The following is a 26,774-nucleotide window of genomic DNA, read 5'->3' on the forward strand; positions in this document are numbered from 1 at the left end:
TGCCAGTTCAGTGACATTATTCTATAAATATACCGTCTCATTTTTAGTGCAGTTTCTTTCCCTTTTATTTGTGTAGAAAATCGTCAAAACATTAGAAGGTTTTTCCCACAAATTTTTCATTAAGGTTTCATTTAACAACTGTACTGTTCAAAACGTTACACCTAGGTGTGTCAATATTCTAGTATTGATGATAATATTACACGGTAATAACACACCTATGATAATATCTTTCCTTACTTCTGTTCGCTTTGCATATCATACTCCAACATCTGGTTAAATTATTGTTTTTGTTTTGCTATTATACAGTTATATTCACAGACTCGCTCGTCACCTTGCTACACTTGTATTTTAAGTAAAGGTTTGATAATAAAAGATGCATTTGACTGATTGCATCATTTTTTATCATTATTATTTTGAATTTTTTAGATAGATATCGCAACAGTGTTGTAATGGTGAATTCATTTGGCCACAATAATCACATCAATATCTGCTATAGTTACTCTTTTTATTAATTAGTTAATTGTTTGACCTATAAAAATAGTGAAACTATCCATCAAAAGCTCTCAAAGGTATCATTTTCAAAGTTTTGCAGTTTTACATCTTCAAAAGATGCCCAAAGATGTTCCATTTAAAATTTTACATATGATGGAAAAACATATTTTCTTTACATTTGAGTCTAAAACATGCTAATGTTTGTCTGTTCTGCTTGATAATGATCTGTCAACTAACTCATTCCTCACCTGTATTTCCTTTTCCAGATGAAGTGGCGGGATATTCTGGAGATTTCGGGAGCGGTGTGGGATGGGAGGATGAAGAGGAGAAGGAGGCAGAAGACAACGGAGAGGAGGCGGAAGAGGAGGAAGAGGAGGAGGGAGAGGCAGACGATGGCGGATACATCTGGTAGAACTGTCTGACCCTGAGCGGGGAGAGCCGAGTCACAGCTGCTGGCCTGAAAATCGACAGGGATGGCTCTCTCCTTACAGCAAAAGATTTTGGGATCGGACTGGGCAGGCATGGAATTGTGTATCATCCTGGTGGGATATGTGGTGCTGGTCCAGGGATGACACGATGACCAGTTTTTGTCTTAGATATGTGTAATTGCTTCATTCTCCTCTCTGTCTTTTGAGCAACAGAGCTTTTTGTTTTGCCGTCCTGTAAAGCAGGACCCACCGACTACTGCGCCATAGGTAGCTAAAGTCCATCAGAATTCCTATCTTGTCCGACCGCCATCTATGCATATAGAGATTACCAGTAATTTTGTATCGTGTGAACAATTGCTTGAGTATTAGAGCCGTCGTCCCACTGGAATTACCAGAGATCTGAATTTAAAGGAGTTCAACATTTTTGGAAAATACGCTTGTTTGCCTTGCTAGAGTTTTATGAGAAGTCAGATATGAAGCTAGATCTAGGAGATGATGATTATAGCTTAGAATAAAGACTGGAAACAGAGGGAAACAGATGCTTGTTGCTCTGTCATTATGTTGCATTTTTACGTGCCAGAAAAAGAAATAGTCCGTAAAACTGCTACAATTTCTGACAGGTTAAACAAACAGGATATGATGTGTTTATTATTTAGTTTAAGGGGTTGCTGTCAGGTGAATATTGTTACCGTTGGACACACCCTGACCTACTGTATGCTACCTGTTCCAGCACTGAACAGCAGAAGGACATGTAGAAACTAGATGGTGAACATAGTGGAGCATTTAGCTGCTTAAAAAAGGCAAATATTTCCCACAGTAGTTGGTGGAGACCAAAACAGAGCAAAAAGAAGAGCAAGTACTGAACATTTTTGATTCATGAAGTGGCTCTGTAACTGTTGAATCTGTAAGGTTGTTAGTAAGAACTTATTTCTGCCTCCCCCAAGTGGCCAAAGAAGTCAATTATTATCAAGCTCATCTACGCATCTCCCAGCTGTAGCTTCATATTTACCGGTGTTGACCTTCTCATCTATCTTGGCTAGAAGCGCATTTCCCACAAATGTCGAACTATTCCTTTAAAAGCAGTCCAGTGCAATGTGGTTATGTATTTCCAAACTGATTCTGTACATAAATCCAGTGTAAATGATCTGTGAAGTGAGCAGCTTAGAGGATTTCAGGTCACTTACGGTGTCAAGCTACCTTTATGATAAAAGGGTGCACTGCAGCTCACAGCGGTTTTTAAATCTTACATGCTTTACAGATAAAGTGAATACACACAACTATACAGGACCTACATTTCCAGTTGGATTTACTTTTGTTGAAAACCTGTAGAATGTACTTTCATGGCCTAAACTGCACCTACAGTAGGAACCACTAGTCGCTCTGAAACTCTGAAATCATGTCAAAGAATGTGCCACAATTATGTTTTATTGAGTTTGCAACTTGAGAAACTTGTATTTTGTGTTTATAAAAAAAAAATGTGTGCATTACTTGAAGTTCTGTGTGTATACTTGAATCCACATTGTAATTTTTTTCTATGAGAACATTGTTGCCATGTCTTCATTCATGCTATTGGTAGGCCAGACGTTTGGTTGTTTTTAGTATTGCATGTTAGTAAAATAAGAATGTACTTCTAGGCTGAGCACTTTACTAATAAAGGCACTGGAGCCAAACTGTATGTTGAATTCAATCTTTTCCAACTTCATGTCAGCTAACGAGAACCTTCTTGCTGCGAGGCAGTGCTTGGGAAGGTGTGCATTGGGAAATGAAATGAGTCACATAAAGACAAGTTGATTGTCTTCACTGTGGGAAGGTGGTCAGGAGAAAAAAATACATCACAGATTGCAGCACTTAGCTTTTTTTTCCCCCCACCTCAGGAGATCCAAATTTTCAAATTTAGCTTCTGCACTAAAAACAGATTTTGAGCATAAACGATCTTACACCTACACCCACCGTACCTTGCATGTCATAATTTTCTAGCTGGATGTGTAAATATGAATATTTTGGAGCACAGAATTACTCATGATCGTTGGGTCCTCTGGTGTGTGAAGCACTGATTACTCAAGCTTATTACAGCTAAGGCCTGTGACTACTGCGGTTACATCTGATTATGTTTAACAAGGCATTAAATAGAAACAATTCCATTATCATCTGCGATCACGGAGACTATATTGGAATTTAAAAAAAAAACAATAAGAGGAAGTTGAAAGCTGCAGAGACGAGCAGGAGAGGATTTGCTGGGGATAATTTGGTGCTCAGCTGCCACCTCATGCTAAGAGAACAAATTACAGCCAATTGACTTACCACTTAATGACCACGAAATGAAAGACACTGTCAGATGATATAAATCTGCTATTAATGAATCCACACCAATATACTTAACCATCATTAGCAATCCAGCCCCCAGTAAAAGTCGTGGATTAACTCTTGTGTAACCGTTTAGGTAAAATACATTGTGAGAAATGAGTAAATGTGTCAGTATTTACAATGCTAAACTTTATTCATACACTATTTCATTAAATAAAAACCAACTTGATCTTGGTACAAGACTAAAAGTCTGAAGCCATGCTTGCTCTGTGAGGCTGCAGTGCTTTGTCTGTATGTTAACATGCTGATGCTTGCCAGGTACCGTGTTCGACATCAGACAAACTGAACATTTGAGCTAATGATGGCGCTAGGTGAAAAGTCACAATTCCTCCTGAGGGGGAAATAAATGTGCGAGCCACATTTTATGATTCATCCAACAGTTGTCAAAACATTTCACTGAAAGCCAAAAATGTCGACCTCACGGTGGCCCCAGAGGGAAAAGTCAGGGATATTGTTGAGATATTTCCAGCAGTAAAATAGCTTTTAATTCTGACAGGCAGCCAGCGAAGGGCAGCAAGGTTTGTGATAATGTGGTCACTTCTCTCAGAGTGTGTAAAAAAAGCCTGGAGGCAGCACTCTGCAATTTGCTGCAGTTGGTTGATATAACAATAAGGCATATCATAATAATTAAGCCTGGAGGTCCTCCACGTTTGACAATGACAAAGTGCCAAAACAAAACGTGATTGCACCACTTGAGCGTCTAATGACAGGTTGGAATCCAAAAATTACTCCAAGGTTGACTTCTGGCTTCATAATAGTTGATAGATAAGGTACTAACACAGGTGATACGGTGCTTATAGAAGTATTCATCACCTTTTTTTACAACATGAAATCACAGTACATATAATTTGGACAATTGATTGCAAAAGACACCTCTGAAATGTCAATATTTAGGAGTCATCTTTGACTAAAGAGACCATTGAGCCAAGCAATTTTCCCTCCATCCTTTAATGGACCAATTACTTAGGACTTGTTTTATTGAACTACTAGTCAAATAATAATATAATTAATATAATAATGATAGTCCTAATTCAATGCAAGAACACATGACCCAAGATAGAGCCCTGCGGAACTCCACAACAGAGTGGAGCATGTGAAAACAGTCCTCCTCCAACCACAATGGAGAAGAACCTCAACGTTGTTCATTTTCCACCTCAGAAAACAGGTTCATATTGAGATATACTGTATATTTCTCCTCTCTGGTGTCATCCACACTTTATTTCTGTCAGCCCTAAAGTGTGTAGCAGATCCTGAGCAAATGATGCAACGTGACACAAACCTTGAATAATGTATAAGGTGCTACTTAAGCAGTTTCCCCTCAAGGGAAAAAAAAAATGCTGGTTACTTTAAACTAATATAGAGAAAAAGTGTGAAAAAGGTTTTAATTGGGAGTTAAAAATAAAAACAATAAATGGCCAGTTGAGTCAAAAACAAGTTATTTTTATTACATTTTAACCACTCATCACTAAATCCTTATGTGTGGATGTTGCTATTGTCAAACTATTTGCACAGATAATTACTTCAAGTTCTAGTCAGTAATAAATAACTCCAGTACTTTATAGTGTCAGCTAAAGGGCAGTTACTGTACAAACATTTACATCTGTATTATACATAATTTACAGTATTTAGCAACTAGTACACAACACTGTCAAAGGAAAAGCAGTTTGTTTACATGCATACTTTCTCAGTAAACACTCAAGATTCCTTGTATAAAATCTGTTTAATATTTATCTTTTTTTTGTTTTTTATATCTCAGTCACAAATATCCCTGCATATGTTAATAAATAAAACGTTCAAAAGGTCGCCCTGTAAACATGGGATGCAGGAGACAGTAGAAGTCAAAGAACAAAAATACTTCAGCTCAAGAACAGAATATTCATTTAGCATATTAATATTTGTAAGTGCACTCTCATATCTTTTCAGACAGTCAAAAAGCAGCACTTCAACTCTGTTGCACAGCGTACATGCTTATTACATGCTCATATATTGCTCAGGCTCTAGACTATAGGGAATAAATAGCAAAATATAAATTACTCATTAATTTCATTAATGGGTAATTTTAATAAACTGGCTCCGAACTAGACAGCACAGTTAAGTCATTCTACTTTATTGCTTCCTGACATTTAGGGCAATGCATTGTTACAGCCTTCATGATATAATAAAGCAAGGACAGCCACTGAAAGTCATTTTACCTTTGAGCTCTGTATGGAATACCCCAAAGTCCAAGATAATGAGGACTTATTTTGGTCCAACGAACACACTTCAATATGTAACATCGCTTTGGGTCAACAACAGAAAAGATGCAAAAATAAACAAGACAATTCCACCTAGACACTGAAAGTGTGAGAAGCATGTTCATCAGTCAGAGCTTCAATTTGACTCAGTTTACTGCGTTTATTTGTGGGACGTGCTGTCTTTTCTCCTTTTTTTTTGGTTTCTAAAAAGGATTTGATGTTATTTTGGCTCAGAGCTCGGCATGGAAGATATCCTTTGTTGGAGTCCAAATCTCTCTCCCTGCTAATCCCCAAGTCATTAGCATACATCTTTGGCTATATGCTTTGAAGGCAGTGGCTGCATAGCATTAGATTAACTAAAATTAAATCTTCTGTATTTTGTTATTTGTCTAATTTTAAAATCTAAACTCTGCCATCTTAATTCAATGTCAGACAAGCAGTAAACTACCCACCACAAACGTCGCTTCCTAAAGAAATGCCAGTTCAGAGAGCAGCTGGGCTTTTCCGTAACAAATAAAGCAAAACTGATGTATATATATATATATCTACTTTCTTGCATAATGTATGACTGCTCGTTACAACTCGGACAACTCGGTTAACTTTCACATTAATAACACACACACGTAGGACAGTTCACCATGAACCACTTTTAAAAGTTTGCATAGAAACCTTTAAATCCTGAATAAATGCTTTAAAGTATTAAAAAGAATATGCTCCTAATATGCTCTTAATAATACAGTTTGAAATGTGGGCTGATTGACACCGGCAAAGAGACAAAGTCTTTGTCATGCTTCAGGAAAATGTGTCAAGGAAATCCCCTCTGGTTAAGCTTCACTTTTACATGTCAGTCGATGTACTGTGACAACCATCTGAAACCTTCCCCGTAGCCTTGTTTTTTCAACACGCTGCACATGAAAATCTCCAGCGGTCGGACGTTCAGCTCCTTCAAAGAGACATTCCCCTGTCGATGACAATGCATATAAATGAGGACGGTGGCCGTGAGAGAGAGAGAGAGATAGAGATCATGTCATTTCTGCAAATTAACACGCCTACCTTTCCAGTAACCTGACCATCAAGAGCAAAGGCTCCTCTCAGTCCTCCTTCACTGATGGCCTCTGGACGGTCAATTTTATTACCCAGCACCAACACTGGAACATTGACTATGGTCTCGTCTCCTAGGAGAGCCTAGACAGACAAAGAGCAGCACAGTCGTCATCAATCTGCTGTTAACGGGACTGCAGTCGGTACAGCGTGGTGGAAACTGCCTGTAACGGTGATGTTTAATCTTACGTCGAGCTCGGTCTTGGATTCTGTGAGCCTGTCGTGATCTGCACAGTCTACAAGAAACACGACTCCATTCACAGCCGGCAGGTAGTTCTTCCACACCCGTCGAGCTATCGATAAAGGAAGAAACGGTTATTGAATAGGATAATGAAGGCCCTTCTCAGCATCAGTCGAACTAGAACAGGGGTGTCAAACTTCAGAGAGTTGATTGGTCAAACTGTGTGCTCTTGGTTGGTTGGAACTAAAACCTGCAGCCACACGGCCCCTTTGTGGACCAGTTTGACACCCCTGAACTAGAAAGTTTAAAGTGTATTCTTTATTGTCTCTTCTTAACGAAGCTAACAGAAGAGTGAGGGCGATGAACAGGTCAAAATAACCTTTGTGTAGGAGCTTTTTAAAAAAATATAAATTCACTATTTTACCAAGAGATCTAGAATACTGTGATAATTATTACAAACTCAACGTATCCACCTTTAGATCATAATCTGGGGCCTTGTCTTTCCTCATGTTCATTTCCTGCAGCACTGGCATCTCTGTAAGAGAACGTCCTGTCTTTAAATGTGCTCAATACTTCAGCCTCAGTGTTTCCATCAGAGCTGATTTAAATTACACATCAGTGCTGCGGGGGCTACAGGGACGCCATGTGGCAGCCACGAGGACAGGCTTCTGCTTTTAACAGCATGATTACTGACAGCTAAGGCAACACGGAGCAAGTTGACAAAAAGTCTTGGTAATCTTCTCCTTTTGAAAACTGACTTTTTTGCTTTAATCACAGCATTTACTCGGTACATTTTCTCGGCCTCATAATGTTTGACACACAACAATCTACATACTGTATCAATGCTACACCGAATGTTAAATGGCTTTCACAACATTTTGGCTGAGGAGTTTGCATCTTGCTTTACAGTGTGACCAAAATATGTTGTAGCAGGCAAAAAGCAGTGACGACTACCTAATTTCTATATTGGCTTAAAAAATGGAGAAAGATCTCACCTTGCACATGTCCACCAAGATCGAATGTAGTGAATGTCATCCCACCGATTGTCAGCTCTTCAGAAGCTTTAAGAAAAAAAAGGAGTACATGACAATATTTTACCCATGTGATGATTTCAGGTAGTTCTGGAAGACGCTAATACTGTTTTTATTTACAGCATAATAAACTCACTTGGATGCAGCGTTGGCACGTGTTGGCCAAGTCGGTCATCTTTCAACATGTGTAGGAGTGTTGTTTTACCAGCATTGTCCAGGCCCAGGAAAACCAGCTTCCCAGACTTTTTGTACAGACCTGGAAGAATTACATCACAAATGTTATGGGTGAAAAACAAAGTCATACTTAATCCACTTCATTCACTCAAGTACTTGTATTTTTACTACCCTGGCAACATTTCAAAAAGAATACATCATAGTTATACTGTCAGTACTTTGCTGTCTGTTTCACACATTATGGATTAGTTACATAGCACCAGCTGGACCACATATACTTCAATAGTTGCAATATGTCAGTAATTTAACACCAAAGACAGTCGTTCTTTAAGGTGAACTACTTTTTAATAAAGTACTGATGGTATTGCTGCTTCTACTAAGTAAAACATTTCAATACATTTATTCGACCACTTTTAAATTGCCACAAAACTGCATGCAGTACTTACCTAAAAACTGTAAAACACTACTAAACCCCCTGTAGATCCAGTCGAATAAAAATGACATCTTGGCGGTCTCTGGCTGAAACAAGAAAGAAGTCAGATTATTACAACATAACACTGCATTGAGTATGCATACTTTGTGGTCTTGTACTGGATCACATCATATGATGAGGTCGTTCTAATACTCCTCTAATGCTCCTGCTTATTTGCGTGTAAGGCGATCCAGACTTTTCTCGTCTGTCGTTCCCCGTTGGTGGAACGCACTACCAGTTTATGCCAGTGCAGGAGCGTCCCTCTCTACCTTTAAGAAACTCCTGATGACCCAGAGTACCTTATCTCCTAGCACTACCAATAACTATACATGCTAAATCGAACTCTTTAAGAATCGCCACATTGTTGCACTAACGCTTTCTGTACGTTGATTGGTCCCTTCTCTGTAAGTCGCTTTGGATAAAAGCGTCCGCTAAATGACTAAATGTAAATGTAAAACATAGTGGCATACAATTAGATCAACATAATAGGCTATAAACATTTTTTAAACAAGGTAGTTATAGAGTTTTATTTCTGACAGCAGACATTTTAGCTTGTTTTCCACAGCAGCCATGCTGACATGAACTATTAGGGTCAGCACGGGTGTTTCCAATAACACTAATTAAGGCTCAGTTCCATTTAGTGCAGCAGCGAGCCCAACATGCACAACAGCAGCGGCACACTGACTCTTTGACCTGAATGGAACTGAACAGTCTGTCAGTGATGCAGAAAGACTGTGCCTTCACCAGACAAGGCTCACATGTCCCGGGAATGGGTGGACCAAAGAACAACTTCCCAGCTCCATTATTTATTTTTTTTGTTAAGAAATTTTATCGTTAAGGATTACCTGATTTTTCAATACTTTTGCTGCCTTTTTAAAGGTTACCCCATGGTACCTTTTTTATTTTCTGTGATATTTTATATTGGGAAATTAAAGAAGAGTACTACAATTTGGCATACAGTGTTTGAACTTTTACATAAATTGATGAAAACTGTATTTTCTCTGGGACATTATATCGGGTAAAATATACCCGACGTTAGTGATGGTGTTACTAATTTTAACGTTAGTGTTCTAGGGTTAATTAGTATCATTGGTAACACCTGTGTACGGAAGCCCTAAAGGGTCATACATACATTTTAGTCCATCTGTTTTCCCGTGATAACAAAATAAAGTGTAGCAATGTCAGAGGAGCAGGAGACACCTTTAGTGTATTTTGTACTTGTTTTGTCTCAAAACTAAAAACATTTCAAACAATTACTGAGTTTGAAATAGAGATAGTCAGTTTTGATTTTCAGGGAATAAAATGTATGTATGTATGTATGACCCTTTAGGGCTTCCGTACTTGTGTTCATCTCGGCATCAATCAAACACCTGCAGTCCAGGTAGGTGAGCTGGTCCCAGTGTTCAGGTGTTTGCTGACTCACTGTCATGGCTAACTCGGATACAAAAAAAAAAGTTTCACCTGTGTGTTGTTTTTTTGGTTTGCATTACGTCACTCAGGCGTACCCGTGACGCAACACTTACACAGCTCCACCTACATGTGTAGCAGGTGGCTAAACGTTAAATTAACCTGAATGTAACGTTGACAAAACGTACATGGATCATCGCATAGTGCAGCCAGTACACCTGTCTTCATTATCAACCGTCTCCAGCTGTGATTGAATGACGCAACAGGTCTGATTAAATGATTAATTAGAGCTAACAATTAGCTAAGCTAACGTTACATTATTTAACAGCCCTCCTTTTGTAAATAAAAAAAAATATATATAACCATACAACCACTAACTAGTGTAACGTCCCAGCTTTTAAAAAAGACACTAAAGCACAACGTGTCGGTTGTTGTCGGTTGACTACCGACATGATAACGCTTTTTTTTAGCTCATTAGCATTAGCATGCTAGCTGACGTTCTAGAGTGTGATGTCACGCTCCACGGAACGTTCACGGTCCACCGGCTCCGCGCGGACTCCTCATCCTAAGCCCGATGTGTTGTTGTTGTTGTTGTTGTGTATTCACGTGTGAATTGTGATCTATCGTTCATCGTTAGCTTGACTTACCTACCCTGCCCCCTCGGCACTGACCAGCAGTCCAGCGCTTTAAGTAGTATCAGCGGTCTCCTTGGAAACAGTCACTCAGACAGCGGTTCTTCTTCTTCTTCTTCCTCCTCGTGGTTCAGACTCTGTGGTTTGTTTGTGTTAGCGCCCTCATCATGGCGCCTGGCCTCAATGAGCTGTCAGTGCAATACTGTACATGTCAGGTATCTCTGACACCATGTAGAGTGTTGATTTTATGTGTATACATTTTATTTAGTTCTTTATTTATTTTTATCTTGTGCGGGTAGTGCTTTATTTTTATATGCACTGTATAATAACAGCTAATTTACAGTCACTACGCATTTTTCTTCACACAGTAACATTTCTCCTTTCTTACTTTGAACTAAATCAACACTGCCAGTTTGCTGTATATACTTTTGTACAATATATTTTATTTACTATTGCTATTTTGATATTTTATTATGTATAGTTTGTTCTTTATATTTTTATTCTTAAGTTGTCTATCGTCACTGTGTGTAATGCTGCTGCTACACTGTAATTTCCCAGCTTGGGATAAATTCTGTCTGTCTGTCTAATGTTTTATTGTGTTTTATCTTGTTGTGCAGCACTTTGGAAACCTTGTGTTTGCTAAAAATCATGCTATTTAAATAAAGTACATTGGATTAGGTAAATTTTATACTGTACAATACATTACTACTAAACAATAAGTCTGTCACAGCAGATGTTGTAAGCACATATGTTGGTAATGTAATCTCCAATAGTGCTCTAATGACAGACAGACAGACAGACAGACAGCCGAAGGGAAATTCTTTTGTTGCAGCATTACAAGTAACAACACAGAACAGACACACGCTATATACAGGCATGAGGTAAAAAATGGTAACAACAGTATAAATATGATAGAATAAACTCTAAGGGGGAAAATATACATATTGGCTCTTGTACACTGTTTAGAGACCACATATTCATTAGCTGTCCACATACTGACACATTCTGGAAAGACTTAGACTTAATTCTACCTCAACAAATTGTCCTCATGGAGGATGTGAAAAGGTCATCGCTCTGTAAAAATAAAGAAATACTGAAAATAACATCTAAAAACAAAAAGCCATTAAATGCTTTTTGCTTATAATACGAGATATTTATGTGTGTGTATATATATGTGTGTGTGTGAATATATGTAAATGTATTCAAATAAATAAGGTACTGTAATATTATCAACTTTTTAAGATTCTATTCTAACATTGAACTGGATTACTTTTAAGCACATTTAGAACAGAAATCGTGCACAATAAATGAATTACACTGTCATTAACAGGTGGTATGTTTTTAGGTTTTTATCCTGCTAGCCTCATTAGAACACTTTTTAGCTATTTTAATAACACTGTAAAGGATATACTGCTTATTGAAGCTTATATAATTGCAGCCTACAGAAGCATCCCACTGGGCTTATTCACTTACAGCCACAGAGTCATTTGTACTGTTGAGCAGGAACACTAAATACATCATTTATTGGAATTTCCCACAGTCAATAATGTATTTTGTTGTATGTCCACATGAATTGTTAGATTCAGATCAGTGTGTCTTATTTCAAATATTACAGGCAGAGCATGATCGCTGCCTGCCTGTCTTTTCCCATCAGGACACCATTATCCACTCTAGATCTATATTGTGTTGGTAAGCTCAAGTTTATGTGACAATGACAGCATGTAATAGAGGCGATAAATCAATACAATACACAATACACTCGGATTTAGCATGGTTTATTGTAATGTTCTGCCAAGCCTGAAATTACAGGCGGGCAGTTTTGACAACAACAACATCAGACATCCAGAAAGAAGTGAAGAAATAAGCAAATGTGACCAGAAATATAAATCCAATCCTTCCGGCTCGTGTGCCGCTCTGATGTGTAGAAGTTATTTGAAGGAAAGAAGTGAAGGAAAGAATGAAGGTTTCCAGGATTTTCTTCTTATTACTCATAATAAAACCATTTGTCGACTGAAAAAATAAACAAAAAAACAAGCACACATCATTTCCATAGAGTAACACCATAGATGTACAGTGCATTACAACAAATAGATGTACACACACCCACCTGAACTTGGAATGGGATCTTCAGCTCCAAAAGCACATGCCTGTAAGAGTTAGTGAAATCATCAAATGCACATTGGAGGTGTGTGTATCTTAGATATTTTGTGTGTATCTTAGATATTTTGTTTTGCATTTTGTGGAAGCTGTTAAGTGCCCGTTTCTGTTTGAATTAAAAACCAAATGAATCACTTGGAGTGAACAGAGTGAATCGCTAATGATTCTCCGAGGGCTTGTGTGTCACAAGGCTAAACAGCACACTGTTATGCTTATCATCCCTAGTCTCATTAAGGATAGAGGGATGGTCTTTTAGGCTGCGGATACATTTGAAAATGAAAAGAGACTTACAGATTTAAGCACAGCCTCTGCATCCCCAGCAGAGCAGCAGAACGGACTATCTGAGACACTGGTGTTCATGCTGATAAAGAAAGAGATAAAACAAAGGAAACTGTTTCAGCTTTAGAATAATATTCTGTCTCTATAAGCTATTAAGTGACCTTGAAAGACATAAATCACAATGTCACTATTTCATCTGCAGTAAGAAAGGTTTTAACAGTCCATTAACTTGGTTGATTCACACCCTCCTGTCAACGCTCTGTCGACTTTCACTCAGGGCGCAAATGTAGCCAGAACCAGCGCTGGTACTAGATAATTATCTCAAGGATGTTATGGCAGGAAATAACACTAATAGCATTTGACACATATACAGTCATATAGTCTGTTTGCATAATGGAGCTGATAAGCTGAATTCTGAATATGAATTTAACTCACCAATTTAATTCGCCAGCGTTGGTCTTCTTCGAAATGAGTGCCTTCCAAAACTCATGGGTGCTCTTGACTGTTTTAATGGCAAAGTCCTGCAAAACACAAGTTTTACTCCCATTTACCAAAGATAGCTTTTCCTCGTCTCTAAGAAATCAGGATATAATATCTTTAACATCTACAACATGTCCTAATATATTCTAAATACAACACAAGTGCTGTGAATACAGGTTTGAAAGGTGTACCCTGTCTTTGAACTCTCCGTTAAAAGCAAACTGGTTTTCAGGTTTCCCATCTGGGACTTTGTATCTTTTGAACCAATCAACAGTTGCCTCCAGGTATCCAGGTTTAAGTCGCCTTACGTCATCAATATCTGTAACACACCAACAACAAAGGAGAGCTCTAAAATTCAGAATAACTTGTACAACCTGTGATGTATTTTCAGCACTGCCAGCAGCTTCTATTGCAGGTTAGTCATACTGTTAAACTCAGCAGCTTCGGGGTCTTCAGTATTGATCACAATGACCTTCCAGTCTGTTTCACCCTCATCGATCAAAGCCAGAGTTCCCAGCACCTTCACTTTGATTATTTCCCCTCGAGAGCACACCTGAGAATCGAAGGCACATTTTTGAAAAAGTTGAAACAGTTGATTTTAAACCTTTCTCTGTAAAGCCAGAGACGTTCCAGCACCTTATGTCCTATGTCACATATATCAATAGGATCATTGTCTCCGCAGCATCCAGTGTCGTTGTCTTTGTGGTTGGGGTCTTCCCATGTCTGTGAAAGAAGAAAACGCGTTTGATGAAGCAGAGACTTGGTTTTGTTTCCTGTTGTTCGAATATCATCTGTGTGGGACTCGCCTGTGGAATAGCTCCGTAATTCCAGATGTAGCCTTTATGAGGAAACACATTCGCTACATAACGAAGATTCCCCTTCTTCATGTCTTGTTTCAGTGGATTGAGAGGATCTTTGGTGGCAATCTGGTAAACAGAAAACACAGTTACAACAACTTACTAAAAACAAAAGGCGACACTGATCCACATTGTGGTCACTGTATTATTAAAAATCATAATTAACAAGGAACAATAGAACAATACATATGAACTCAAACGTTATAGGCTGGTGATCCTATCTTCTTGTTGTCAATTGATTTAGTGTAATGACCAAATATAACAAGTCAACAAGTATAACATATCTCTAAGACTATAAGCATTGTAACAATTACAGATTTTAAGATTTTTTTGAATACAGTTTTAAATTGTCTAAAATGTCCATGTAAAACTAGTAATATGGATCTTATATTTCTATTCTTGTACTAATAGAATGCATGTATGTGTAATATACTGATTATTTGCAAAAAGAAAAAGCATATATACTTCCATCTTTGCATTTGTCCATCTTGGAACTTCAACAACAGCGTGAAAAATATTCTGCAAGACAATCAGAGATAAATTTTTTTTGATTCCTTGAATGAATTATCTTTCCTGTTTAAAATACATTTCTAAGAAACTAAGATACAGAACAGCAATTACAGACTGAGAGACAGGCCAAAGCTTTGCAAAACCTAAACTCGAAGAATGCTAAAAGTAATGTACTATGTAATGATGTACTTTGTGCGAAAGTGAATGTTCCATGAATAAATGACCTAATATCAATATAACATTCTAACTACTTGAAACTACACTTTCTCATATAATCTAACAGCCACAAAGGGACTCTTGAACCTGGGATGTGAACCTTCTTCCACCATAAAGGCCTAAATTTGTAGTTTTACAGTGCCAATTTTTGCCTGAACTAAAAGTACAGTCACTAAAGTCACAGGAGGTAGCACACTGACCATGACCCTTCAGGTGGCACATGGACAAGTATCTGTACACCCCTGCAGACAAATTGGCAATTTGCACTAGTGTTGACACACTGTTAAAAGGAACAGGGACAACAGCTAGGGAAAAGCAAACAAAATGCAAAAAAAAACAGCAGCCAAGATTTCCACAGTGTTGCATAATGTGACTCACCTGGAGTGCATAATTATACCTTTGAACCCACAAATGTTAGATGTACAACAATTAGAGATAGTTTATTAAACATAAACATAGTGCAACCCTGGCATGAAGCTCTTGTACTGCGAAATAAAGCTCTAATCTTTATAAGAATTCTCAAAATCCTGCAGCATTAAGTGCGACACATGATGCTCACCTCTGCTTCATTTGCGTAGATGGGGATATCGTGGAATGGAGAGATGTAGTTACCTGCAGAGTTCTCTGTGAAAAATAGTAATTGGCTGCTATTTTAAGCACGAATAATGACTGGATCAATTCATAAAAACTCTATGATTAAGCAGCAGTTTTTTACTAGATAGCTACAGGTTCATTAAGCAATTATTACACTATGCACACTATGTATATCAGTGTACTGGTTCACTCAAAGAGCTGTGCTTACTGAAAAACACCCTGTACTCCTGAGTGTTCGGCCTGCCCTTCTCCTCGATGGTAAAGCTCATCTTTGTAGTTGTTGTCAAACTCCCCCTGTGTGGTCTGAGCACTGATTCAGGACTAAGATGCTCCCGACTGACAGGCAGTCACTGAGACAGGCATGCGCACTGCTTAAGCTGAGGTTTAGAGACCTGACAGCTTCCTGCGTGTGACAACAGGGCTGCTGTGGTGAACGAGTGTAACGGCCAGATGACTTTTGTATGTTCATATGGTCACTGTAGCTTAAAAAAGTGTAAACAAACCAACAACTAGTACCTAATCCTTCTTTATTGCATAATGAGAAGTTTGTACCTTTCTTTGCATGTGAAGTGATTTGTTTTTCGTGTCCCTGTTGTAAGCTGAGGCTCTGGAGAGCTCTTTTCAGACAGAAACAGATGGAGCTGACTGGCGTTAGCTGTAAACCACTTAACAAAGCAGGATTAGGCGGCGTGTCCGTGTTGTGACTTCTTGCCTATTGAGTTTCACTGCACCTATTTGATAACATACTTATGGGCCTATTTTTAGAAACATGATGTATAAAAATATAACTTCTATAACTTATATATTGATGGTCATGGCATTTTATGGTACAAATGCTGGGTGGAGTTTTTTGTTTGTTTTATGTCATAATAAGACATATAATTGTCTTGTTAAAATACATTTAATTCATTATATAGTGTAGCTAATTGACTTTTTGTATCATTACAAATTGCTATAGTTTAAATGTATGTAAAGTTCACGTGTGGGAATTATAATGCTCATTAAAACATGTTACATTTACTAAAGTAGAGTATATTAAAATACAATAGCCGTAACAACATGATGCAATTAATAAGTTTGAATTGTTAGATGTTTACACGCCACCTAATATAATCTGTAAATGTGGTGTTTATCAGAGAGAAGCATGATGCACAATACAAGGTCACTGGGCAGCAGAGCAGTCACGTGACGCTGTAAGCCTGCTGCTTTCTCTTGGCCAGAAGACGTTCTTCTCTGGCTGACTTGTACATTGTAAGACATCCTTCCTTCCCTAGACATTTAAAAAATTATTTCGTACAGAAAAAGGATACAAAAGAAAATCTGGTCATTACTGAATGCCTCACATACCTCCCTCTTCTTGCTCTCCTGTATTAATATGCCACAAAAACAACGAGCCCAAACACGAGCTAATGCATGATCCAGACTCAGCGTTGTTGCTATTTAAAGAATTCTTGAAAAGCCTGAGCACAATACTTTGAATCCTTCTACTGTGGACCAGTCTCTGCAGCCAACTTCTATTACAGATGGAGGATTTAAGAGCTTGATGGGTGTTTATGCTGCTATCTTTCCCCGATTCTGAGGTCACTCCAGGTTGTAACTGATGAGCATACAGTTTAGGAACATAGATCTTGGTCTCAGCTGTGAGTGTCAGCCCAACGTAGAACTGCAGGAGACTCAGCAATTATTTAAAAGCCATAGAATCATTTTTACAAAATGTCAAACATTCCCTGATTCCAGCTTCTCAAATGTGATTATTAGCTTCTGTTTAAATCATCGTAAACCGATTAGGGGTTTTGGACAGTTGGTTGAACAAAACAAGACATTTAGAAGACGTCATCCAGGGGTCTGGGAAATTGTGATGAGCATTTTTGACTATTTTCTGACATTTTTATAGTATAAACAATCATCATTTATTCAAAAAATAACTGTCAAGACTACTGAAAATGACAATAATCAGTCCTAAATAAAAAAATATATAACTGAACCCTACTCCAGGGTACATTTCTGTAAGCCATCGTGTGTCATCTAGCATAATCTGAGCAATGAATCTGTCATCCAGTAAAAAAAAATAAGACACCAGTTTCCAGTGTATATTATTTAATTGAAAAAACTTTTTTATACTATCAAAAGTAATAAATAAGTCACATCTCAACTGAGACAAAAACATGGTTCTAATAAAAAATGATGTGTAACGATGGAGTGACTTCATCGCCAAACATCAGCTCTTTGTACATCATCTCCATCTTTACACACCTTTGTGTTCTCGTCTCTTGTAAACACATCATGATATCATCAGCTCAATGTCTTCACGTATTATGTTTTTCCTCATCCCTCAGGCACACGGAGGCGTCTCACTGAAGCAGTCAAAGGCACGCGGCATGCAATCTATAGGTGGGTAAAAATAATACGTGACATATTTTAGGACTCTGTGGTTGACAGGATGTCAAAATTGTGGGGAGACTGCAGAGCGGACTGAGTATTTGAGTCCAAAGGATTTGACTTCACGTTTAGCCACTTCAGAGCTGACATGGCAGACAGCTTCTCCACTGGTATTTCTGTGGGATAAAATAAAAACAGAGAGTAAATTCTCAATTCAAAACCAAACCATGTAAGAATATATAACCCTTTGCCTTAATATAAACTGTTATCATTACCCGTGATGCTGTTACCCTCCAGGTTAATCCTCTCCAGTGTGGCTATTTCAGTAAGCTTATCAGGGAAGATGGAGAAGCTGTTGTTAGAAAGATCGATGCTGGTCAAATGCTCCATTTCCCCCACGGCGTCAGGCAGCTTGGTGAGAACATTGCCTCGCAGGTCAAGTTCTGCAACATAGTTAAAGACAGGAGGAAATCGAGGGGTTGTTTGTCTGTTCTTTCGTCATTAACATTTGTGAAATCAAGATCATGTGCGTCATGCGTGCTATCCTCTACCTCTCAGCTGAGTGAAGGTTGAAAAGAACTTGCTAGAAAGGGCCTTCATCTCATTGTCAGCCAATGTGATAACGCGGATGTTTTCCGAGACACTCCTCAGGACCTTGAACACACCGTCTGGGAAAGAAATGAGCTTGCAGTTTGACAAGTCTGCAAAGAAGAAGAAGATTATTATTAGATCATCAAGTGCCAACGCAGTGGGGGAATGTTGAATATTTCTAATGAACAAGCACTTGTTGATAAAAATGATGGTTATTTGAGCAAAACAAACTTGAGCCTCTGTCACCACCTGCTGACGAAATCTGAAATAGCAGTAATCACAATACTGAATCAGAGTTGAGTGTGCCAGTGAAAGAGAGAGAGAGATGTGTGCAGGGAGTCTTACCCAAACTATCTTTCCCCTCCTCTACGGTTGCATTAATCCTCCGGGCCACATTTGCGACTGCCTCTGCCATTTTTCCTGCAGTAAGTGTTCCTATGGGAGATCACGCAACATTACATTTACACACTTTTATATTTTTAACATGGCACAGTATGTATGACAGCTAATAATGACAGTAAATTATCACAAATGAATCCAGCTTCATGCAGCTGACACACTTGGGACTCCAGTTCTGCATGTGTTCTTAGGCTTTTTAGTTCATATTATACACACCATCATTCACTTTTAACTGGTTCTTTCCACCTAGCAACAAGAGCAAAACAACCAGAGGAAACAGCTCAAATTCCCTCACTCTGATTAAATATTATATAACTGTACTCATTTTGAAGAATTACACCTACTGAAATAATGAAACATGTTTGGGATTTGTATACTTTCAGATCACTTGAAGGATTACATAGTAATACTCTGTAATCAGAGGAATGTATGAATGTACATTTACATTCACTCAAGTACTGTAGTTAAGTACAATTTTCAGATACTTTGGATTTTATTCTACTTTATACTACTAGTTTTGATGCACTACATATTTTGCTAACATAAATTATGAGTTACTTTGGAGATTTAGATTATTTACATAAGATATATAGATAATAGATAGAAAAAAAAACTATATACAATTAAATTAGAGTGTAGAAAATGACTGAAAGTCACAGCATTGTCTGTACAGAGGTAAAATATCGATTGACTCTTAATTTATGGTGTATTATTATGGAGTAACCAACTAGGTAGTATATCAAAGTTAAACTTAGCTCCACTAGTAGCATCACTAACTATTAATCCAGTATCCCATATTTTATATAGTACATTCTGCATAATGAGTACTTTTATTTATGGTACTTAATGGTAATACATTTGTACTTTTACTTCAGTAAGATTTTGAATGCAGGACTTTTACTTGTAGTATTTTTACACAAGTATTGCTTTAAGCTAAGGTTACTTAAGTAAAAGATCTGAGTAAAGGTTACTTCTTCCACCACCAGTGTGTAATACTTTACTGAATACTGAAACTGAATGATAAATCTGAACCTGAGAGTCAGTACAGTCGTTATAATAACAGAATAAAGACAATTTACAAAGTCTCACAAACATAAAAGTGCCAGTACCTAACAATGTATTCATGTTAGTTAAGGTTTAAACCAGCTTCAGACTGGGTAATGCCACTAGTATTTATATCTAGGTAGGTATATCAAGCAAGCCCTACACTGCTGGACTAACGCAAACACAGCCTGTTGAGGCATTATAACATCATCCATTATTGTTTCAATTAAAACCACGCCGAGAAGACACTTACCCAAACTAGAAGCTACTGTTACAGAGCCTGGCAGCTGCCAGAGGAAGCTAACGACAGCAGCAAGTCAAATTTGGTGTGAGTGTGTATTTATAGCCACACGAGGAGAGAGAGAGTGACAATTCACAACACCGTTTCTGTGTTCATTGAGAAAAAGACGCACTAGCAACACCCTATAGCAACAGCCTATAGCAACACCTTATATGGCAACGTCAAACAAACTTTATATGAGCCGTTGTTGCTTAGCGACAGTTGTTAAGGTAGAGTAGTGAGTAGGCTAACAGGCTAGCAGGCTAACAGGAGGTGTGTGTGGAAAAGGAGGAAATAATGTTTGAACAACCAGTTCAGGAGTGTCAGCACTGCGCTGTAAGATCGCAGACGACGTGTTACAGCTTAAATGAAACTATAAATTCACTTATAGGTAGAAATAGTTGTTATTATTACCAAAATGAGACGTTTGTATCGGCTAATAAAGGGTGATAACAACCTAATTTAGTCAATTGTTGTACATCAATACTGTTTACACTATGCACATCTTTTATTTTTGGATATATCTCACTGTTTATACTGATTATTTACTTAGAAATCTGTTTTTTAAAAATATTTTATATGTCATGTATATTGCTCTTTGCACCAAGGATATAAGAGAAACGCCATTTCAATTATCTCTATGTCCTGTACATTGACAATAAAGTTGACTTGATTTTCATATTTGAATCCTGCTTTTTTTTAAAAATCACAATTGAGGCTGAATACATATATCTGGCTATTCTCCTCTGCTTTGAATATCCTTATATATTTATGAATGTAAGCTGAATCGAAATATAAATATTTACCTGAGACTGACATTAGGAAGTTAAATGTTGTCTTACCTCCTTTGAGTCCTGCCCAGCTACCTGTTCCCAGTTTGACCGGTGTTGTGGTCAGGACCACATGAAGTCAAATTCCTGGTTAGTCAGTGTATTTTCAAAGGATTTGAATACAATGAGCTCTCTGGCTTCAGAAGAATAGAACTTAGTTTACAATTGTTGCAACTAGCTGCCATTTTACAGCATTTGCTGGATATCCCTTCACTACACAATGCTCTGTTTTGATTGTGAGGGGGGAATTTGGCTGTGACTTACATGTGGCTCTAAAACTAGAAAAGCCCATTTGTTTTGGTGTGTCAGTACTTTTGTATCTCACACAGTGGTTCCAGGTAAATATGCAGGTGATCTGAGTGTTTACATTGTGTTTTATGGGCGTATTTGTAAGTATGTTGTGTTTACACTGTTTTATGACAGCAAACCAGCCCAACTAGAACTGCCTACTTTAAATACTCGAATCTATTCTGTAAGACTACTCTACTGTATTGCTAGTATATGTTTTTCTATTTTATTTTTATTTATGAATGCTTTTCTTGTTCACCCTGCTTTATCAAGTGGATGTCTTCAGTGTCGCACCAATAGAGTCTATCTTATCTTATCTTAAAGGTACATTGTGTGGGATTCAGTGGCATCTAGTGGTGAATTTCCAGATTGCAAACAAGTGAAGGCCACTCGCCTTACACATACAAAAGCCTGTTCTGGGTTTGTAGAGACATGACTCTGCCTCTGTAGACATGAAAGCATCATTCTAACATAATAATTCTTATGTTTTAGGTTAATATACACTCATGAAAACATAGTTATGCTCACATATTCCATTTTTGCTAATAGATCAACTTAGATATTACACACCTTTTAAAATTGGCATAATTTTGATTTAAAGGTCCAGTGTGTGAGATATATAGGGCTCTATTTACAGAATGTGGTATACTTATACTTATACCTACTGTGGGGATTACAGTCTGCATCTTGAGAAGTAATAGAGTGTAACAAAACACATAACCCATGAGCAAAATGTACATAAATACAATTTTTGTTTATTATTTACAATAAATATACATTAATTTACAGTTACACAAATGGTACTGTACACTAAAAACAGTGCTGGAATATTCAACAACGTTGCCATTTCATGTTTACATTGATGAAATCGATGAGGGGAATAAAGCTATACATTAGATTGTGACAACATGCACACAGCTGGAAGGCTGGATGCTGTTGTTGAGTTTGTATTTCAGCACATCACATCACAAATTCAAATCTCTGCACATAGACTGGCTACAATCTTACAGTGCACGTGGCAAATATCAAAGAGCTTTCTTCCTTCTAGCTAAGTGTTTTGGTTATTTTCAGACATTGGTATCTTCTTCTCCACAGTGTCTTCACCGCTCAGCAACAATGGTCATGGTTGGAGGTCGTTGTAGCCGTCACTGGCAGCCACATTCATCCACAATCATGTCTTCATGATGCCGAAGGAGCATTTCTCCATTCTCGTAATACAGCATGCTTAATGGGCTCATCTTGGTCGGGGCACAGCAGGGCGATGCCACTCTGTCAGGGTGATAATGTTTCAGTAAACTCTGGAAAAAAAGAAACAAAACAGAGGATTTAGTCACATAATTACACAAGTTAAGATACTACGACAGACAAATACTTATTTTTCAGTTTGATTATTCAGGTTTAAGCCAGTGCAACTTTTTCAGTATTTCTTTTTACTCTCTCAATTAATAATTTGAGAGATTAATTATAAAATTGGCTGCTCTATTAATGCAATAGTCAAAAACCAAACATATGAATGGCAGAGTGGCATCAATTTCAAGTTGCAACTAACAAATGTTGACATGTCTGCTTGAAAAATGAATAAAATGTATAAGCTGACTAGTCTGGGATGTTCAATTCTCAGGTATATTAACAAAAACACTTTCAACTGCACCATAAATGTGTAATATAATAGATGCACCACTCACCTGCATGTAAGCATGATTTGTTGGATTTAGGTCTTCTCCCAGGGGTCCGGGGCAGGAACCCTCACAGCGGTAAGCGTTATATCTTTTAGGAAAGATGATCCAGGACCCCCAGCCTATTTGATTAAAGTCTACATGCAGGTCGACTCTGCGACAGAGAGATTTTTCACTCCCTCTTTTGGACGCCTGTGGGCTTCTCATTGTTTGTTCTCTCTGGCCCCGTTTGCTCCTGCGCCTCTTTGGCCATCGGGCCTTTTTGATTTCAGCAGGGGACAAGAACTTGGATTGTTCAGCTGTATGTAGTAAGCTCGCCTTGGCCTTTGAGTTTTCATCAGAGCCAGTGTGTGAGAAGATGACCAACAAGGCCCGGTCACTCACATCCTGCTCTCTTCTCGCCACATAGACAGGCTGATCAGGAAGCAACAGGCCCCTCTTTGTCTTTACCGCTTTCCGTCTTCTTGACACTGTTTTGTGTCGATTTCTCGCTGTCGATTTTTGCCCGAGCCAGCTCAAGAGAGGACTTGTCATGTTGAACACTTTCCAGCTCTGCGATGAAGTGACCAGTGATGATTCAGTGAGCAGGCCCACCAGCTGCTGTTCCTGGCAGCCTGCATGTGTATGGCACGCCTGGCTGTGCTGGTGATAGACCTCCACGGTGATGTTGGAAGCACTCGCTGTCCCAGGAAGTCTGATTCTCAGCTCTGCTGCTTGGATCTGTTTGTCAGCCAGCAACGCATGGAGGTCAAAGGTCGCAACCCAGCGCCTCTGTCTGTGCGTCAAACCTAATGTGGTGAAAAGAGAAAGATTAGCATAACTGGCATGTACACAGTGTATCAGACACTCAGAATAAATATGAAACTCATGCCTGACTGATATGACACATTTATGTGTCTGTGAACTTTCCAGGGGAAACAAAATCCACCTGTTGCAGGAAGAAAATGCAACATGTTTTATATTATTATTAAAATATATTTGAATTGGAATCATTTGTGCTTCTTTCTGACAGTGATTTAAGATCTGCTCTTGGAGACAGTATTTAGTCATAAATCATGACATTTACCACGGCAGTGTCTTGTAGTATTTAGTCATAAATCATGACATTTACCACGGCAGTGTCTTGTAGTATATGTCGTCAAACAACAGAAATGTGCCAGCTACTAGAGATTTTTCTATAGTAGTTATATTTTTAATATGTCTGATCATATTAGGTCATAGTGAGCAGTTATTTAATTCACTGCATTTGGCACAAACAGACATGTTTCTCAGTTAAATTTAAGATTAACTTCATAAAAACAAAGATATCATATAAACTTATACTGTCTTATACTGTGATCTTATGTTGCCCATAAAGTTAGAATAAAGCATTTTTTACCTCTTCTCATGAAATGATTGTTGACAAAAACTTATATCTTCTCAAAAGTTTATTTATCAATCTCTTTCAAACATATCACAGTGAAAATTAAACCACAATTAACCCGGTGTGTATAAATATTCCAACTTTATGGGCAACAGTGTATATAGCCCACCAATACATGGTGGTATTGCAGTGAAATATTAGTCAGAAAATTGTCTCCAGAAACAATAAATCTGTTTTTATTAGCTTATACATTTTTAGAAGTCATCACTTTGTGTCAATGTTAAACCCAATTACAGTCATTTGTAGATCCAACCACCTCTTTTGTTTTGCTAAATAAGGTGTGGGCAGACTCATAAATGCAAAATATAACTCCCTTTGATAACTTGTGCTATAACCTGATGATTAACGCCTGCATTGATGGAGATTTCAGCAAATCAAAGCTGCACATAGAGCATCTTAAGAATAATCAAGTCATTGTTCCAGTGGTGCTGCACCCATATCTGTAATGAGGGAGGGCTCATTGTGATTCAATGAACAGGTGTGGTTCAAATTAATCTAAAGGATTAAAGCATCTTAAACATTTCCTTCACATGTATTGTCCAGTGCATTGGCCTATCTAGGTAGGGACTGTTGATCAAAGTGCAGACCATCCTCGCTATTAATCCACTCAAACCAAAGCCCCGAGCCGAAACCAATCATTTAACACATCCCTGCCTCTCCTCGGCTTCTGCATATCCTCAGTCAAACAAATAGGTAATAACTCTAACACCTAGCAGCGATGTGGAATTGGATTCAGCAGCAGGGAGTGCTGTCCTCCGTTGGCTGCTTGTGCCATTAAATCCCGAGCTCTAATCTAATCAAGCCAAGTGTGAAAAAAGAACTAAGGGAAGTTGTTGATTTGACTTAACAAGAGATTTGTATAGGGGGATGTCTGGCGAGATATCTAATCAACATCACCTATTTAAGAAAGAAGAGGTTTGCTTTGAGAATTAAGACAGAAAACCTGGCCTTTTCACACGCTGATCCCTGCATGGTTATTCACCCCCTGAGCTGGGATGTGGATTGAAACCCTCTGAGGTCGTCTGGGACCCAGCTTTGACAGGACAACACTTGAGCCACACACACACAAACTCCTAACAATGCCTCTCTGAAAGAATACAGACATCTTCTCCCTGTGGTTTAAACATGTCCCATCATTCCCCATCCCCTGCTCATCTATGACCCATTTTTGGAAAAGAATCAACCAGAATCTTACTTTTAGCCACCACACTCTTCACCGTGTCTGCTTGCTTTGCTGCGTCCTGCTCCATAATATCCATCGGCCTGGAAAAGTTGGACTTGAAATTCCTGTAGAGGTGCATCATGTAGGTTGGCAGGTGGTACCCGGTGGATCGATCCATGACGGAAAAACGCTCATATCCAGACCTCATATCCATATCCTCAACTCCATCTTTCTTTCTCTGAATCCCCTGAGCCAGCAGCACCAGCAGAGATGTGTGCAGCGCAAAAGCAACAAGTCCCAATGAGCGCATGTTTTCGGCCGGTTAATGACAAATTCCTCTTGTAGGAGATTAGGGGTGTCTTATATAGGCTACTCTCACCCACCCCCTTTCATGTTTAACAAGTAGCTGAGAACATTAAAGGAAATTGACATGCCTGACAGCTCATCATCCATTCAGTTGGTAATGAGGATGCGTGTTTACAAGGAGCGCAACTTTTTGTTTGCGCCATGTTCTTTGGGCTTGTGCAGCCTGATTCCCCATCCTTGGATTAATTGTTTCAGCTATTTGTCTTACACTAATTGTTAGGCTTTCTCATAGTGTAATGCAGTCTACTGAATACCGTCTGAAATGGACCATTGGGCTGCTGTGATACACTAATGAAACATTACATTAACATAAAACACTGAATATTCACTTTTATCAAGATTATAAGAAATATTTAAAACACATTGTGAAGGACGTTATCTTCAATTTAAACACTGTGTATGTGTATTTAGGGCTTTAAACAAGGATATCCAAATAAAAGATAAGATAAAAAAGAGGAAGAAACAGCCATCTTATCTCTTTTTATCTTATTTTAACTTCCCAAGATTCACACATAACATCCACACTCTGTTAATACATTAATTTCGTTGCTAATATTTGCTTAATATTGATTTTTTTTTATGCTTTTGTGTTGTTTTTGGATTTCCTTATGGTTGTTTCTTTAATGTTATTTAATGTTCCAATATAAGTTTCATCTGTTGGATTTAATATATTCCCATAATAAAAATGCCACATATCTCAAGTCATAATTGTTTTTAATTAAGGTCT

At 38.1% G+C, this 26,774-nt stretch overlaps 5 protein-coding genes across 9 annotated transcripts in view; 1 reads left to right on the forward strand and 4 right to left on the reverse strand.

Moving 5' to 3' along the window:
* LOC104928905 (SPARC (osteonectin), cwcv and kazal like domains proteoglycan 2) overlaps positions 1-2,602 on the forward strand; it is a 43,413-nt gene extending 40,811 nt beyond the window's left edge. Inside the window, exon 11 of the mRNA XM_010743304.3 lies at positions 759-2,602. Within this exon, the coding sequence (XP_010741606.1) occupies positions 759-904 (146 nt within the window). The 3' untranslated portion in view covers positions 905-2,602. The remainder of the gene's footprint in view (positions 1-758) is intronic.
* A 2,868-nt stretch (positions 2,603-5,470) lies between these two features.
* sar1aa (secretion associated, Ras related GTPase 1Aa) lies at positions 5,471-10,659 on the reverse strand. 4 transcript variants are annotated; one of them, XM_010743424.3, is made up of 7 exons: positions 10,532-10,659; positions 8,452-8,524; positions 7,968-8,087; positions 7,796-7,861; positions 6,809-6,912; positions 6,572-6,703; positions 5,471-6,479 (listed from the first exon to the last, which is right to left on the reverse strand). In XM_010743424.3, exons 2-7 carry the CDS (start codon positions 8,507-8,509, stop codon positions 6,363-6,365), a joined length of 597 nt encoding a protein of 198 aa, XP_010741726.1. In that variant the 5' UTR covers positions 8,510-8,524; positions 10,532-10,659; the 3' UTR covers positions 5,471-6,362. The 4 variants fall into 4 exon arrangements, with proteins under 4 accessions (XP_010741726.1, XP_019124899.1, XP_019124900.1 ...); XM_019269354.2 differs by having other exon boundaries at positions 10,536-10,610; XM_019269355.2 differs by having other exon boundaries at positions 8,452-8,520; positions 10,532-10,588.
* Positions 10,660-12,462: 1,803 nt separating this feature from the next.
* On the reverse strand, positions 12,463-15,909 carry ppa1a (inorganic pyrophosphatase 1a). Its single transcript, XM_010743536.3, has 11 exons — positions 15,818-15,909; positions 15,575-15,639; positions 14,755-14,808; positions 14,239-14,358; positions 14,069-14,155; positions 13,859-13,985; positions 13,624-13,751; positions 13,388-13,473; positions 12,965-13,034; positions 12,624-12,663; positions 12,463-12,526 (listed from the first exon to the last, which is right to left on the reverse strand). The coding sequence occupies exons 1-11, from the start codon at positions 15,876-15,878 to the stop codon at positions 12,501-12,503; spliced, it is 864 nt and encodes a 287-aa protein (XP_010741838.1). The 5' UTR covers positions 15,879-15,909; the 3' UTR covers positions 12,463-12,500.
* A 1,780-nt stretch (positions 15,910-17,689) lies between these two features.
* On the reverse strand, positions 17,690-21,247 carry lrrc20 (leucine rich repeat containing 20). Of its 2 annotated transcripts, none has more exons than XM_027289110.1 (5): positions 21,145-21,247; positions 18,925-19,014; positions 18,540-18,689; positions 18,264-18,431; positions 17,690-18,164 (listed from the first exon to the last, which is right to left on the reverse strand). In XM_027289110.1, exons 2-5 carry the CDS (start codon positions 18,992-18,994, stop codon positions 18,028-18,030), a joined length of 525 nt encoding a protein of 174 aa, XP_027144911.1. In that variant the 5' UTR covers positions 18,995-19,014; positions 21,145-21,247; the 3' UTR covers positions 17,690-18,027. The 2 variants fall into 2 exon arrangements, with proteins under 2 accessions (XP_027144911.1, XP_019124902.1); XM_019269357.2 differs by lacking the exon at positions 21,145-21,247 and adding an exon at positions 20,276-20,599.
* Positions 21,248-22,245: 998 nt separating this feature from the next.
* Positions 22,246-26,173, reverse strand: ndr2 (nodal-related 2). The gene is made up of 3 exons (XM_010743837.3): positions 25,715-26,173; positions 23,106-23,884; positions 22,246-22,718 (listed from the first exon to the last, which is right to left on the reverse strand). Exons 1-3 carry the CDS (start codon positions 25,989-25,991, stop codon positions 22,566-22,568), a joined length of 1,209 nt encoding a protein of 402 aa, XP_010742139.1. The 5' UTR covers positions 25,992-26,173; the 3' UTR covers positions 22,246-22,565.
* Between the last annotated feature and the right edge of the window lie 601 nt (positions 26,174-26,774).

The sequence above is a fragment of the Larimichthys crocea genome, chromosome XVI (assembly GCF_000972845.2).
Source record: "Larimichthys crocea isolate SSNF chromosome XVI, L_crocea_2.0, whole genome shotgun sequence".
In the NCBI taxonomy this organism is placed as follows: Eukaryota; Metazoa; Chordata; class Actinopteri; family Sciaenidae; genus Larimichthys; species Larimichthys crocea.

What these genes read in the sequence shown, in the direction of transcription:
- ndr2 (XM_010743837.3), bottom strand. Translation starts at nt 25,991, where the DNA reads ATGCGCTCATTGGGACTTGTTGCTTTTGCGCTGCACACATCTCTGCTG. An exon ending in GAAGAGTGTGGTGGCTAAAA is followed by an intron (nt 23,885 to 25,714) that starts GTAAGATTCTGG and finishes TCACCACATTAG; the next exon opens with GTTTGACGCACAGACAGAGG. An exon ending in CAAATCATGCTTACATGCAG is followed by an intron (nt 22,719 to 23,105) that starts GTGAGTGGTGCA and finishes CTTTTTTTCCAG; the next exon opens with AGTTTACTGAAACATTATCA.
- lrrc20 (XM_027289110.1), bottom strand. Translation starts at nt 18,994, where the DNA reads ATGGCAGAGGCAGTCGCAAATGTGGCCCGGAGGATTAATGCAACCGTA. An exon ending in AACCTTCACTCAGCTGAGAG is followed by an intron (nt 18,432 to 18,539) that starts GTAGAGGATAGC and finishes ACTATGTTGCAG; the next exon opens with AACTTGACCTGCGAGGCAAT. An exon ending in GGAGGGTAACAGCATCACGG is followed by an intron (nt 18,165 to 18,263) that starts GTAATGATAACA and finishes TTTATCCCACAG; the next exon opens with AAATACCAGTGGAGAAGCTG.
- ppa1a (XM_010743536.3), bottom strand. Translation starts at nt 15,878, where the DNA reads ATGAGCTTTACCATCGAGGAGAAGGGCAGGCCGAACACTCAGGAGTAC. An exon ending in ACGGAGAGTTCAAAGACAGG is followed by an intron (nt 13,474 to 13,623) that starts GTACACCTTTCA and finishes TGTGTTTTGCAG; the next exon opens with GACTTTGCCATTAAAACAGT. An exon ending in CAGAGGCTGTGCTTAAATCT is followed by an intron (nt 12,664 to 12,964) that starts GTAAGTCTCTTT and finishes TAACTCTTACAG; the next exon opens with GCATGTGCTTTTGGAGCTGA.
- sar1aa (XM_027289804.1), bottom strand. An exon ending in TAGTGTTTTACAGTTTTTAG is followed by an intron (nt 8,088 to 8,451) that starts GTAAGTACTGCA and finishes TAATTCTTCCAG; the next exon opens with GTCTGTACAAAAAGTCTGGG. An exon ending in TCTTGGTGGACATGTGCAAG is followed by an intron (nt 6,913 to 7,795) that starts GTGAGATCTTTC and finishes CTTTATCGATAG; the next exon opens with CTCGACGGGTGTGGAAGAAC.